The 15,872-nt window shown below is 43.5% G+C and overlaps 1 protein-coding gene across 1 annotated transcript in view; it reads left to right on the top strand.

Annotated features, from left to right (window-relative positions):
* JADE3 (jade family PHD finger 3) overlaps positions 1 to 15,872 on the top strand; it is a 65,195-nt gene that overhangs the window by 29,096 nt on the left and 20,227 nt on the right. The window contains exons 3-5 of the mRNA XM_044284967.1: positions 2,928 to 3,010; positions 13,208 to 13,365; positions 15,595 to 15,785. Of these exons, the coding sequence (XP_044140902.1) occupies positions 2,928 to 3,010; positions 13,208 to 13,365; positions 15,595 to 15,785 (432 nt within the window). The remainder of the gene's footprint in view (positions 1 to 2,927; positions 3,011 to 13,207; positions 13,366 to 15,594; positions 15,786 to 15,872) is intronic.

The following is a 15,872-nucleotide window of genomic DNA, read 5'->3' as shown; positions in this document are numbered from 1 at the left end:
GTATAAGAAAAAAGGCTTTCCAACTGAAAATCGCTACTTCCATCAAAGGCGTTCCTTTCAGAATCAAAAAAGATCTAAAATGGACCCTAAGAAAAAGGAAGGTTCAAAAAGAAGGCAGCCTTCTAAAAGTATGGGTAGAAGATTTATTTTCAACCCCGAGAGCTCCTCAACCTCAAAGCAATGATGCTAGATGCCAAGTGGGGGGCAGACTAAGGCATTTCGCTTACATCTGGAAAGATTTAGGAGCCTCCCCATGGGTGGTAGACACCTTAAAACAAGGCCTAAAGTTGGAGTTTCGTTCCTTTCCTCCGGACCACTTCCTGGTCAACAAGAAAAACAAGGCAAAGGCTTCTATTCTCCCGTTTTTTTAGTCCAAAAGCCAAACGGGTTATACAGTCTAATAATAAACTTAAAGGGTCTAAACAGATCCATTATATACATTATAAACTCTTCAAGATGGAATGAAAATAATCCACAATAAACATTCTACCACAAGATTGCTTCATGGCGACCATAGATCTGCAGGACTCCTATTATCACGTTCTGATTTCCATCAGCCATCAAAGGTTCCTCAGAGTTGCCGTCTTCCTAAAAGGTCAACTTTTTAATTTTCAGTTTTCAGCCCTCCCATTCTGACTCTCTTCAGCCCCAAGGGTATTCTCCAAAATAATGGCAGTCACCAAATTCCTCCACCTAAAAGACATTCAAATCGTACCCTATCTCAACGATTTCCTGGTAGCCTCACCATCTGTGGAAGTCCTCCAGACCCACCTGGCACAAGTGCAGAAGTGTTTCACCCCCCCCCCCCCCCCATCCCCTTCAGTTTGATCCCCAAAGCTCTGATGAAGGTGGAGGAGGGGGCTAAGGTAATTTTCATGGCCCCCTACTGGCCAAGAAGGTCGTGGTTCCCCCTACTGCTCAGACTTTCCGAAGCAACCTTCTGGACTCTCTCGTCCACGCCGGATCTCCTACACCAGGGGCCAGTACATCATCCAAGTGTCAATCAACTAAGCCTGACGGCCTGAATACTAAATGGGGGGCCCTAAAGAAGAAAGGTCTCTCAGATGCGGTGATTACCACTCTCCTACTCAGTCGGAAGCCCATAACGTCAAAATTATACCTAAGGACCTGGAATGCCTTTCTGTCCTTCTCAATCTCCCCGGGAATTCCTCAAATTTTGCAGTTTCTTCAGGCAGGACTTGATAAGGGCCTTAGACCGGCAACACTCAAGGAACAGGTTTCGGCCTTCAGTGCATTCTTGGACATAAAATTGTCAGAATCCCCATTGGTCAGGCGCTTTCTAAAAGGTGCTATGAGGAGTGTCCCCATATCTCATCATACTGTTGCGCCTTGGGATCTCAACCTAGTTCTTTCGGTTCTAATGTACCCCCCGTTTGAACCAGTTGACGAAATCCCTCTGAAACTACTCCCGCTCAAAACAGTGTTTCTTACTGCAATAACAACTGCCAGAAGAATCGGGGGACAATCCAGGCTTTTTCCTGCAGGTCTCCATATTTTAGTAATTCTGGACGATCGTATAATCCTAAAACACTGTCCAGCCATCCTCCCCAAGGTTGTTTCTAAATTCCATTGCGCGCAGGAAATCTCGCTGCTTTCCTTCTGCCCTTCACCATCCTCTGAGAAAGAAGAACCGTTCTTTGCTACCTCAACAACACTGCCTCCTTCAGACGTTCTGACCAGTTGTTTCTCCAGTTCCAAGGCCCCAACAAAGGTTGCGCGGCCAATAAGCCAACTATAGCAAGATGGATAAGAAGTATGATCAGATCTGCCTATTTACAGAAGAATCTTCAACCTCCTGAGGGTATTAGAGCTCATTCCACCAGAGCAGTGTCCTCCTCATGGGCCGAAGCCGCATCAGTCTCGTTAGATCAGATTTGTAGGGCAGCCACATGGGCCAGCCCTATGACTTTCTTTAACCATTACAGGTTGAACATTTATAGAAACCAGGACTTGTCTTTTGGTCGCAGAGTACTTTCAGCTGCAGTCCCTCCCTAAGCATATTTTCTCTGTCAATCCTCCTCTTACCGGTAATTGTTTTTTCTAATAGCCTCCACAACGGCACTGGGATTTCCCACCCTGTTATATTTCTCTTTGGTTATTTACTATAATGATGTAATTATCCTTAGTTATTACTACATATTCTTTCTTGCATCATTTCCGTGTCCTTTCTTATTGACTGAATAGGTAAGGGGGAGGAGGCCATTTAAATCTTCCGCTTCTATGTTGTTTCCTGTCCTGGTGGCGGGGACACCCTCCTGTGAGTGCCGTTGTGGAGGCTATTGGAAAAACAAATTACTGGTAACAGTAATTATCTCTTTCACACTCGCTTTTGTTGCGGATCCGTCATGGATCTGCACAAACGCTTCCATTCAGATAATACAACCGCATGCATCCGTTCAGAACGGATCAGTTTGTATTATATGTAACGTAGCCAAAACGGATCTGTCCTGAACACCATTGAAAGTCAATGGTGAACGAATCTGTTTTATATTGAGCCTGATTATGTCAGAGAAAATGGATCCGTCCCCATTGACTTACATTGTGTGTCAGGATGGTGTCCGCATCGTCAGGCGGACACCAAAATGCTGCAAGCAGCGTTGCGGATCCTTATCCATTCAGAATGCATTAGGGCAAAACTGATCAGTTTAGGACCGCTTGTTAGAGCCCTGAACGGATCTCGCAAATGAAAACCAAAACGCCAGTGTGAAAGTAGTCTAAGGAAAAAACTCGAGGAAAACAGTGGTATGGGAAGAAACTAAAGGGTGCTTTAAAACATGAGTCGCACTTTAAAACAAGACTAATTCATATATAATATATCATGTTCTAAGACTCAGTCAATGTACATGTGCAGTGAAGTACATGGCCATGTAGTGCTTCTTCTATAATGTTTCTCATCTTATTTGCAGGTCCTTCAACTTCCTTTTCGTCCTGTTGTCAGTACAGGAACAAGGGTAAAAACACAACAGAGGAGGAAAAGAAGTCTTCCGAGGTATGTAGTACAAGCCGTGGAGAGCAGAGGAGATTTTTCAATGGTGGTATATTTAATTTTTTTTATAGGGGTTATTCAGCTTTTAGATCTGATGGCGAATCCTCCAGATAGGTAATCAGTATCAGATGGGGGTCTGACACCTGACATGGCCGTTACAGCCTTCTGCGTTATACTCTGTCCACCGTCTGGTCTTCAGTGGCAGCCGCCGCTACAGCTCCAGTATCTTTCCTGACTCCCCCATACACATGCATACTTAGCCAGGTGTATATGTGTTTTCTATGAGGAGAAATCAGCAAGCAGACACCTGTGGCAGGTTTGTCTCCAAGGAAAGAAAAAGCATCAGGAGTTGAAATTCAAAGTGCCCTTTCTCCACCAATATAATCTGTTGGGAGCGCCCTGTAGACGTTAGGTGGACGGCCAGTTCCCGCTGAAAATGGAAGGTTCAGCCAGGAATAGTTTAATGTGTATAAGGTCTTTATTCTCGGGCCACCCTCTGCTGGATCAGCTAGTGGTTAGTAATGTCTCATTGGCTTTACTAGTTGTAGCCTCATCAGGTCTTCTCGTTTTGGTAGCTGTGGGATGGAGAGCGGATACCATGACTCTGGATGCACTTCACTTTGTAAGATGCTACATCCACTTAGAGAAATGCCCGCCATGTTAGTTTCATTTTTAATACATTACATTCTGTTTCGCTGTAACCGCTTATAGGGGTCCTGTTAAGGTAAAAATAAATTCATGTCTTCTACTTGTGTTTGAACAGATTTACATTTGTTTGGATAGAAGCAAATTGTAATCCACACTTTAGTTAAACACCCTGTTAAGTATGAGGATGTATGACTACGCCCCAGATAGCAGGCTCCCCACTGCGCGCGTTTCCATAGAGCCGCCCTGCCTCCAGCTGCTGCTTTTATTAACCTGTGTGCTGCCACATACGTCTACAAGACATATTGTTCACATTTGGTTGCTTTGGCAATACTTTTTTAATTGACAGCGCTAAAGGGGTACAGTACAGCCAAAGTCTATCGGGGAGATTTATGAAAACTGGTGTAAAGGAAAACTTTCTTGCTTTCTATGGGCAACTAAGCCCTTTTAGTGTAAGTTTTTCCCATCAAATTCATTTTAGAAGAATCTATAATGTGGAGATCTCATGTTAAACCCTAATTGTGGTACCACAACCACAGTCTTCTAGGCAGCTAAAGGGTTTTCAGAATTGATGCTTCTGAAACTTGCTACTTGAAAAGCGCTCCTTTCTTGGGTATATGGCTCTTGTGATTCTTATCTAGAAGACCCTACTTTTGTACTAGTCACTGTCATTGATGGGTGACAATTTCAATAAATCAGGTATCTGCGCTCATTAAAGGGGTTTTCTCTGAAAAAACTGAAACATTTCTGAAATAATGCACACCATTTTTTTTTTTTTTTTTGCTTTGCTATAGTTAAAACAATTTCAGCTGTACAGTGTTATATTCACTCAACTTTATTTTTTTACTCTCCTATATCCAGCTGTTCTTTCTTCACTTCTAGGTAGGCAGCAGATCATCACATAAGACTTGCATCTCCCAGAAGTAACTTGTAGTCAGCTCTTGTTAAGGGCGCATTTTGCAGACTGCACATGGGCGGCGCTATACAGAAAATGCCTATTCTTGTCTGAGATTGCGGACAAGACTAGGATATGCCCTGTATTTTTTGTGGGGCCACAGAACGGAACAACAGACCGTGTGCTGTCCGCATTTTTGCGGCCCCATTGAAATGGATACAGACCCAGAAATACGGTCGTGTGAATGAGACCTAACCCTTACTCCTGTGTTGTTCACCTGCATGAAAAATAGTCCCTCACACACAGCCCCAGCAGATACCCTAATAAATAGCATTGTGGTATGCAATCCCACCCACCATTTCCTTCTCTGCTGTCTAGTGAGAGATATAGCCATATACTAATATGAATTTAGAAGTAGGGAAGAATGAATGTAAGGTGTCGAGATCACTATGCCGGCACTGAGAGCAGGACAGCTACTGAGCATGTTAGTCCACCACTGAATGCGGGAGCAGGTGGACCAGAATTTCTCACACAGGAGAAGCAGCAGGGGTGCTACCATAGAGGAATAATGTATCATCTACAACACCTAACAATATTTTTATTGTACGTACTGTGACATTTGATATGGCCAAAGGGTTTGTCCGGGTTCAGAGCTGAACTCGGACATGCCTCCTTTTTTACCCAGGCAGCCCCCCTGACTTGAGCATCGGAGGAGTTCATGCTCCGCTGCTCTCCTTTGCCCTGCGCTAAATCGCGCAGGGCAAAGGCTTTTTTTTAGATCCAGTGATGTACCGGGCTCTCCATGGGGCTGCCAGGAAGCCTGGTGACGTCACTGAACACACTGCTGGGCGGGAGCTTCCGACCGTCAGTGTGTTATGATAAACAAAAGAGCCCATGCGATTTAGCGTAGGGCAAGGGAGCGCATCGGAGCATGAGAGGGGTGCTGCCTGGGTGAAAATAAGGGTATGTCCGGGTTCAGCTCTGAACCCCAACAACCCCTTTAATTGCACAGTAATAACCCCTTTAACATGTGCATTAGGTCAATTTAGACCACAGCCCATTTACTGAGAGACTGCATTGTGTATTCAAATGATTAAATAGGCTGGTAATAAAAAGAACAGACGCATTAAAGAGGACCTTTCACTAGAATACAACTTCTAAACTAACTATACAGGCATGTAGAGCGGCGCCCAGGGATCTCCCTGTACTTACTGTTATACCTGGGCGCCGCTCTGTTCTCCAGGTATAGCCTCCGGTATCTTCATAGTTAGGCTCCACCCAGGGGAACCTGCTGGCGCCTCATTCTCCCATGCTGTAGCGTTGGCCAATCGCAGCGCTCATCTCATAGCCTGAGAGGAAAAAAAGCCTTTTAGGCTATGAGCTGAGCGCTGTGATTGGCCAATGCTACAGCATGGGAGAATGAGACGCCGGCAGGTTCCCCTGGGTGGAGCCTAACTATGAAGATACCGGAGGCTATACCGGGAGAACGGAGCGGCGCCCAGGTATAGCAGTAAGTGCAGGGAGATCCCTGGGCACCGCTCTACATGTCTGTATGCTTAGTTTAGAAGTTGTATTCTAGGGAAAGGTCCTCTTTAACAGCAAATTGTGGGTGCTTTCCAGGGAGCAAGTGGAGACTTTTTTTTTTTTACTCTGTGTACTGGTGAGAAATAAACTGGATAGTATGTGAAACCAGCAAATATTCTGCATTTGCTGGCTGTATAGCTAACTGAATAAAACTTTGGGGAAATTAGCTTTCATCATATATGTTGAAAAATTATACAGTAAAAGCTTAGCCGTAATCTAGTGAAAAGTTCAGCTCCATATTGTGTAAACCATAGAAAACAACATCAATCAGATGGTAAATGGTGTCATTTTATTTATTTTTAATAATATCTGTTAAAGATGTAAATTAACAATATGTTCAGTGCCATGAGAGTGCAAAGCAAATTCATGTGTATTGCTAGAAAATGCAGATAGTCACTATGGGGGGAAAGTCATCAAAACTGGTATAAAGTAGAACTGGCTGAGTTGCCCATAGCAACCAATCAGATTCCACCTTTCATTTTCCAAAGGAGCTCTGAAAAATGGAGGTGGAATCTGATTGGTTGCTATAGGCAACTGACCCAGTTCTACTTCATACCAGTTTTGAAGAATCTCCCCCTATGTGTGTCACACACACACATGTAGAGAATAATATAATGGATAAAACAATGCACCATAGTCCTAACTAATTAAAAATGTACCCAACTTCACATTTTCTGGGCTTCATAACTAGTGTTTCGTTAGCGCACTTCATGGAGTCATTCTGAGCTTATGTGATAAATATTTTTTATGACGTGCCTGCCGAAACAGAAGATTCATACTTGCCTGCTTCACACTGCTCCTGTCCTTCCCGCTGTCGTCTTTTTCCAGGCCCCGTGCTGGGTACTTCCGGATGGCCAGATTCCCACACAGCGTTTAGCAGTGTTTTCTTTTGCGTTTGAGCGAGCACGTAACCACATGTTATTTAAAAGTCTGTAATAAATTGTGAAAATGTCTACCTTCACAGGGCTGGATGATTAATTGAATTTACCCTGCCAATCGCCATTTTAGCTGAAATTTTACTTTGAACTGAATTGCAAATCGATGTTATATATTAGAAAAGCTATGTCCCCTAGTGGAAATAAACAAAAAAATAAAATATATATACAGTACAGACCAAAAGTTTGGACACACCTTCTCATTCAAAGAGTTTTCTTTATTTTCATGACTATGAAAATTGTAGATTCACACTGAAGCCATCAAAACTATGAATTAACACATGTAGAATTATATACATAACAAAAAAGTGTGAAACAACTGAAAATGTCATATTCTAGGTTCTTCAAAGTAGCCACCTGTTGCTTTGATTACTGCTTTGCACACTCTTGGCATTCTCTTGATGAGCTTCAAGAGGTAGTCACCTGAAATGGTCTTCCAACAGTCTTGAAGGAGTTCCCAGAGATGCTTAGCACTTGTTGGCCCTTTTGCCTTCACTCTGCGGTCCAGCTCACCCCAAACCATCTCGATTGGGTTCAGGTCCGGTGACTGTGGAGGCCAGGTCATCTGGCGCAGCACCCCATCACTCTCCTTCATGGTCAAATAGCCCTTACACAGCCTGGAGGTGTGTTTGGGGTCATTGTCCTGTTGAAAAATAAATGATGGTCCAACTAAACGCAAACCGGATGGAATAGCATGCCGCTGCAAGATGCTATGGTAGCCATGTTGGTTCAGTATGCCTTCAATTTTGAATAAATCCCCAACAGTGTCACCAGCTAAGCACCCCCACACCATCACACCTCCTCCTCCTCCATGCTTCACTGTGGGAACCAGGCATGTAGAGTCCATCTGTTCACCTTTGCTGAATCGCACAAAGACACAGTGGTTGGAACCAAAGATCTCAAATTTGGACTCATCAGACCAAAGCACAGATCTCCACTGGTCTAATGTCCATTCCTTGTGTTCTTTAGCCCAAACAAGTCTCTTCTGCTTGTTGCCTGTCCTTAGCAGTGGTTTCCTAGCAGATATTCTACCATGAAGACCTGATTCACACAGTCTCCTCTTAACAGTTGTTCTAGAGATGTGTCTGCTGCTAGAACTCTGTGTGGCATTGACCTGGTCTCTAATCTGAGCTGCTGTTAACCTGCGATTTCTGAGGCTGGTGACTCGGATGAACTTATCCTCCACAGCAGAGGTGACTCTTGGTCTTCCTTTCCTGGGGCGGTCCGCATGTGAGCCAGTTTCTTTGTAGCGCTTGATGGTTTTTGTGACTGCACTTGGGGACACTTTCAAAGTTTTCCCAATTTTTCGGACTGACTGACCTTCATTTCTTAAATTTAAGGATGGCCACTAGTTTTTCTTTACTTAGCTGCTTTTTTCTTGCCATAATACAAATTCTAACAGTCTATTCAGTAGGACTATCAGCTGTGTATCCACCTGACTACTCCACAACGCAACTGATAGTCCCAACCCCATTTATAAGGCAAGAAATTCCACTTATTAAACCTGACAGGGCACACCTGTGAAGTGAAAACCATTTCAGGCGACTACCTCTTGAAGCTCATCAAGAGAATGCCAAGAGTGTGCAAAGCAGTAATCAAAGCAAAAGGTGGCTACTTTGAAGAACCTAGAATATGACATATTTTCAGTTGTTTCACAGTTTTTTGTTATGTATATAATTCCACATGTGTTAATTCATAGTTTTGATGCCTTCAGTGTGAATCTACAATTTTCATAGTCATGCAAATAAAGAAAACTCTTTGAATGAGAAGGTGTGTCCAAACTTTTGGTCTGTACTGTGTATATATAAAGGTTAATAAAGTTTTTATATTAAAAAAAGTAAATAAATAAGTCCGTGTACAAAATGGTACCGGTGAAAACTACATCTCATCCTGCAAGGCAAGCAGCCCTGTATATGGCTACGTTGATGAAAAATACAGTACATAAGCTAGGGTTCTTGGAATGCGGCGACATAAAGTTTATTTTTTTTTGTTCGTTTTTTTTGTGTGCGAGACATGCTATTAATGTGCAAAAGTAATAATAAAAAAAAAGAAATAAAACTATGCAGATTTGGTATTGCACTAATCCTATTGACCCACAGAATAAATAAAACTAACATGCTACTTACGCTGCACAGAAAATGTGTGAATTTTAAAGTAAAAAAACATTGTGGAATAACCGCAATTTTACAGAAGGGGTGCGCAAAAGATGTAGTTCCGTTCCACAGGCCCGAAAAAAAATAAAAAAAATATAGAGCAAGTCCTAGGCGTTTTCTATATAGCTCTGGCCCTGTGAGTTCCGCATTTTCTGTATTTATCTGTATTTTGCGGACCACAAAACACGGCATGATCGTGTGAATGTAGCCTGTCTGTACTCCAATAACTACAAGACCAGACAGATGACATGTCACTGTTTTAATCATCTCACCCGACATAAGGGTGCAGATCCATTCATTTTCAATAAGGGCGGAATGTGCTGTCCGCATCCACGGATCCGCATTTGCCCATCGTGGATCCTCACATCCGCATCAGTGTTTGAGTTTCGGAAAAAAAATAGAACATGTCCTATTCTTGTCCGCATTTCGGACAAGATTAGGCATTTTCTATTATAGTGCCGGCGATGTGCGGTCCTCAAATTGCGGAATGCGCGTTGCCGGTGTCAGTGTTTTGCGGATCCGCAAAACACTTACGGACGTGTAAAATGCAAAACTTTATTTGCCTGTAAAAATCAGCGAGTCCTAGACAACTTCTTTAGGCCACATTCAGACGTGGTGGGTTAGAAACAAATTTGTGGCAAAATTCTGCCACGGCCAAGCACATCCAAAAAGTTACATATGGATGTTAACCCCTTCCCGACCGCAATCTGTATATATACGTGATGGCTGCACATACCCCGTGCAGCTACCACGTATATAAACGTTCTGGCAGCTCTTTAATCCAAGCGCTGCAAAGCGCTTGGATTAAAGCTTCTGCCTCTGCCCTTTATGCTGTCACGGACAGCATACAGTGCAGTAATGCCCGCAAAGGGACCAATCAGAGTAGCCCCTTGCTGGCAATCGATCCGATTGGTTAGTCTGTGCAGACTAACTAATCGGATCGCGGCAGTGAAAAAATGCCGGTTTCATGCTCTGATCTGAGCATGAAATCAGGTAATGTGTCCTCGTAATACCCCCCCCCCCCCCCCCATCTGTGGCTGTGCTCCCCCCCCCCCCTTGGGCCGCCTGCAGCTCATCTCCTAGCTGCCCTGATGTGGTCCGCCCCCTCCCCGCCCCATGCAGTCATTTTGGAGCCGCCCCTCCTGCCCCAGCCTCACTCAATATTGGCTGTACCCCCCGATTTCCCCCCCCCCCCCTTTCCAGCGCTGCCCTTGATCCCCTGCTGTGTGCAATGTTTTAGTGGCGCCCAGGGACCCCCCCCTGCACTTACTTTTATACCTGGGCGCTGCTCCGTTCTCCCGTTATTGCCTCCGGTATCTTTACAGTTAGGCTCCACCCAGGGGAACCTGCCGTCGGCTCATTCTCCCATGCTGTAGCGCTGGCCAATCGCAGCGCTCGGCTCATAGCCTGAGAGTGAAAAAAGCCTCTCAGGCTATGAGCTGAGCGCTGTGATTGGCCAGCACTGCAGCATGGGAAAAGGAGGCGCCGGCAGGTTCCTCTGGGTGGAGCCTAACTGAGGATACCGGAGGCAATAACGGGAGAACGGAGCGGCGCCCAGGTATAACAGTAAGTGCAGGGAGATCCCTGGGCGCCGCTCTACATGTCTGTATAGTTAGTTTTAGAAGTTTTATTCTGGTGAAAGGTCCTCTTTAATTCTTGTGGAACGCCTAAAGGGTTAACAAAGTTTGTAAAATCAGTTTTGAGTAACTTGAGGGGTGTAGTTTCTACAATGGGGTCATTTATGGGGGTTTCCACTATGTAAGCCCCACAAAGTGACTTCAGACCTGAACTGGTTCTTAAAAAGTGCGTTTTGGAAATTTTCTTAAAAATTGTAAGAATTGCTTCTAAACTTCTAAGCCTTCTAGCGTCCTAAAAAAATAAAATGACATTTCCAAAATGATGCCAACATAAAGTAGACATATGGGGAATGTTTAAGTAATAAATATTTTATTAGGTATGACTTTGTTTTAGAAGCAGAGAAATTGAAATTTAGAAAATTGTAAATTTTTCAAAATTTTTGGTAAATTTGGGATTTTTTCATAGATAACGGTGAAATATATTGACTCAAATATATGACTATCATGAAGTACAATGTGTCACGAGAAAACAATCTCAGAATGGCTTGTATAAGTAAGTGTTCCAAAGCTATTACCACATAAAGTGACGCATGTCAGATTAGTAAATTTTGACCTGGACACTGGGGCATCAATAACCCTTGGTCATGAAAGGGTTAAGGGCTATAAATGATTACGTTTTCTGCCATGAAGATATTGCTGGGGATTGCCTCATGAGTAGCATTCCCTTGGCACTCTATTGGGAACATCACTACAGCTCAGGATAACAACTGTGCAGTTCCACATATTTCACAAGGAACATCACTCCAGGTTGATGGCTCAAAAAGACTGATATGAATCTGACTCTAGAGGCTCGGACAGGGCCTTGCTGAATGCTCTCCTTCTAAGTGTCAGGCATAGCTGGGTGTAATTGCCTTGCTTTGGACAACTTCCAGGAGCCGCAATTATATTTTAGATCTCTAGGGGATTTTGGAAAAGAATGGGATTTCTTATTCTTACGCTGGTTTTAATAAAAATACAATAAAAATACTCTGGTGTATTATGCACTAATGTTAAGGGGTTGCAGGTCTTAATCTAAGCACATGTTTGGGAGGTCCATGCAAGGAGCTCACATAGATATCTGGTGTAATGGGCTGCCGAACTCCCACCTATGGTTTGACCACTTTGCATAAATGCAGCAAGGTTGTTGGAAATGGGAGGAAAAAAAAAATCCCACATTTTGGCGCAAAACAGGACATGCTGAAAAACTTGCTACTTTTCCATGCCAGAAAACTGGAGTGGCCTTTTAGAATTTCTCCTCCTTTGTATCCCCTGTGTCCTATTTCAGAATTGATTCAGGAAACCTTTTCTTTTTTTAAATGAACTTGCATTGCATTGTATTACTACTCGATACTACAATTTGCGGTCCTCAATGCACGGGCCATGTCCGTGCGGCGGCCGCGACGGATTGAGACCAATTCAACTTGAATGGGTCTGTGATCCATCCGCACCGCAAAAAAATTTGAACTTGTTCTATTTTTTTTGCGCTGCGGAGGCACGGACAGAAAAACCACGGAGGCACTCCGTAGTGCTTCTGTTCCACATCTCCGTGATTGCAAACCCATTCAAGTGGTGCCGTGTATTGTGGACCCGCCGTTCGTCTGCAAGAGGCCTTACTCTTCCATTGTGTAGGCTTTAGGGCCAGTTGACATGACTGATTTTGAAAAACACACTTAAAAAAACTCAGTGTAAAAAAAATATAAATAACTTCAGTTGCGATAATTTTCTGTAACAAAATCTTACTGCATGTGGAGGCACTCTTATCAAATAACAGAATTAAAAGCAATCAAAAGTCATATTTACCGCAAATGATGGCATTGAAAACTGTAACGCTGGGTTCACACCTGGGCGTTTTACAGCGCGTTCCTACGCGCTGTAAAACGCACAACAGGCAAGAACCAATGATTCCCTATGGGAAGGGTTCACACCTGGGCGTTTTACAGCGCGTACGATCGCGCTGTAAAACGCCCGACGCTCAAACAAGTACAGGAGCTTTTTTTGGCGCGTTTGACGCGCGTTTGGGCCATAGACTCTTTGGACAACACTGCTGTCAATCACCCAAACGCACGTCAAACGCGCGTTCACTATTAAAAAAAACGCGCGACAAAAACGCGCAGAGAAACGCCTAGGTGTGAACCCAGCGTAACTTGTCACACAAAAAAAATAAGCCCTCATACCAATCAGTCAGTGGGGGGGAAGTTATGGCTCTTCTGGAGTTGGTCATTAGGGCCCAAAATAGGCCAGCCGCTGAGTGGTTACCTGTGTTGCTAGGAGCGAAAAGAGTTTTTAGCTTTGGAGGAGATTAGAACCCTGTACTGAATTATTTTTGACCTTGCATTTCACATTCTGACGTCCACACGTTTGTGCTTTATCAGGTATTCCGGAAAGACCTAATCAGTGCCATGAAGATTCCCGATTCCCAACATGTCAATATGGAGGACTACTATCACTTTGTAGACACGTGGAAGCAGGAGTGGGAGAAGGGAGTTCAAGTACCTGCTAATCCAGATTCCATCCCACAGCCTTCTCTCAGGTAGATATAGAATCCTCTGCACTGACATTTGTTTTATAGAACCTCTTCAGCCAACCTTTGCCACATGCCTGTCGATAGATAGAGAGATATGAGATGGATTGATGAGGGCTGGGCGATTTTGCTAAAAAAAAATATTATGATGTACAATTTAAGAACAGTTATGAATTTTTTTCTGGTAAAAACTTTTATTTTTCTCTCGAATTGACATAATTTTGGCCTATGTATAATTTGTAGATTTTTTTTTTTTTTTTTTGGGACTTGCAATAATTTTTTTGTACTTCAAATTTACGGCATTTACTATGCAATATAACTGCATGTTACTTTTATTGTATGGGTTAGTATGATGATCGCGATACCAAATATGAAGTTTTATTAGTTTTTTACTACTTCTGCACAATAATAGAACGTCTTTTGCAAAAATTATATATATTTTTTTATGTCATCCAACTTATTCATTTTTCCGCCTATGTAGCCAAATACAGGCTTGTTTTTTTTGCTGAATGAGATGTGGTTTCACTCATACCATTTTGGGATACATACACTGATAAACATTTATTTTTTGGGGGACAGGAACAATTCCATTATAGTTTGCGTTTTTCGTGTTTTTACGATGTTAATGGGGCATTGTGAATGACGTTATCTTTATTATATGGGTGGTGGTGAATACACCACTTTTACGAAGTAATATCATTTTTTTCATGGGAAAATGGTTTTATACATTTTATTTTTCTTTATATTGTGGGGGTTCGCTCTAGTAGACAGGGTGTGCAGAGGCAAATCACCAATTCTTAAATCAAACTTCTGTGTTTATTGACACCCAAATCAAAAACAAAACGTCACTTTGTGCAGTCTTGGTGTTAGTTCACACACAATGGAAAGTCCACATAGCAAAAATCGCCTTGTTGGCAGTTCTGCCTCCAGCAGTCCATAGCAGGCTTTTAGAAGATCCATTTCCCTTACAGACGGGTCTCGGCCCTCCAGCATGGCACAAGCCTCAGATCCCAGCACACACACACCTCCTGAGCTCCACGTTCAGACTGAGGTAATCCTCCTCATCTGGCGGTGCTGGCTGGTTTTTAGGCCTGGCAAAACCCGGCCTGGAACCCACCCAGCACTTTGACTACTCCCAGTAAGAGGCGTCCCGGATCAGCTATACAGCCATACTAAGTATTAGTGTCAAACAGCAACTGCTGCTGACATATATAAAAACCGTCTGTTACTCCACCAAAGCCAGGAACCTCGTGACACGATGATTCCTTGTACCTTCTTACAATATGAACAAACTTTATCAACCTTTTTATTATTATTTTTTTACTCGCTATGGAACATTGCTCTTATAATACAATGGTATACTGAAACTTTGCTACCAACGCATTATAGTCGATCCCTGTAACAATAACAGGCAGTCAATTAGGCTGTGGCACAGTGTAATAGACATACAGTCATGGCAGACCTAGGGGCTTTTATTAGGGCCAGGACTGCCATAGCAACGCATCTGCCCCCTGCTATTGTGTTTGTGGGGGGCCGATGTGACACGGAGCCTCAGCCTACTAACCACAGCATCAAGGGAGTCAGAGGTTATCCAGGAAATCATAATGATGACCTATCCTTAGGATAGACGGGGTCTAAGTCCCGGCGCCCCCACTGATTAGCAGTTCCAGAGTGCCGCCACGCTCACCACAACATCACGTGGCCTAGGAAGAGGCTGCGTCATTCACAGAGCGCTCATCCTCTCCTAACAGCTTATCGGCGGGGGTCCCGGGTGATCTGATATTGATGACCTACCCTGGGGAATGGTCGTCCCTTCTAAGTGGCCATCATTGGCGTTGCCTTTGTTACCGGCCGTTAGAGGGAGCCTGGCTTCAGTCAGTGTCAGGCTTCCATAATGATCTAGAACATTGTATTAGCATAGCCTGTGCCTCTTTAATCCCTACAGCCTGTACCTTGATTAATGTCGGTGGCGGCAAGGACTAAAGACTGTGTACAGGCTGCACTCATGCAGTGCTCCTCAAGAAAAGAAAATTGGCCAGATCCACCTTCTTTCCCTTCTAGGCTGCTGCTCTGTATTTATTTTGTATTTTGCTAATAATTGCTATTAAAAATCCTTTCACATCAATACAGCCAAAACAGTCATGGTCTTCCTGGGCTTTGTGGTGTACATTGGTTACTGCTCTAGATTACCAGACTCGCTTTCATTTATTTATTTATTTTTTTAATTTCTTTTTTTAGGGTCATTGCAGAAAAAGTGAAGGATGTTCTGTATTCTCGTCCACGAAAGTACATCCATTGTTCAGGCCAAGAACCAACAGAACCTGGTTATATCAACATTCTGGAATTGGCAGAGAGCATGTGCCGTTACGATCTTGATGATGTGGACCTCTTTTGGCTTCAAGAATGCAACCTTGAGTTAGCAGATATGGGTAATTAATACACCACATGCACAGAAATGGAAATGCACAGTGCCGCACCTATGCATGGTTTGTGTGTGGAATTCCAGCTCAGTTACA

This window comes from Bufo gargarizans, chromosome 3 (genome assembly GCF_014858855.1).
Source record: "Bufo gargarizans isolate SCDJY-AF-19 chromosome 3, ASM1485885v1, whole genome shotgun sequence".
In the NCBI taxonomy this organism is placed as follows: Eukaryota; Metazoa; Chordata; class Amphibia; order Anura; family Bufonidae; genus Bufo; species Bufo gargarizans.
This window is presented reverse-complemented; position numbering and strand designations above follow the sequence as displayed.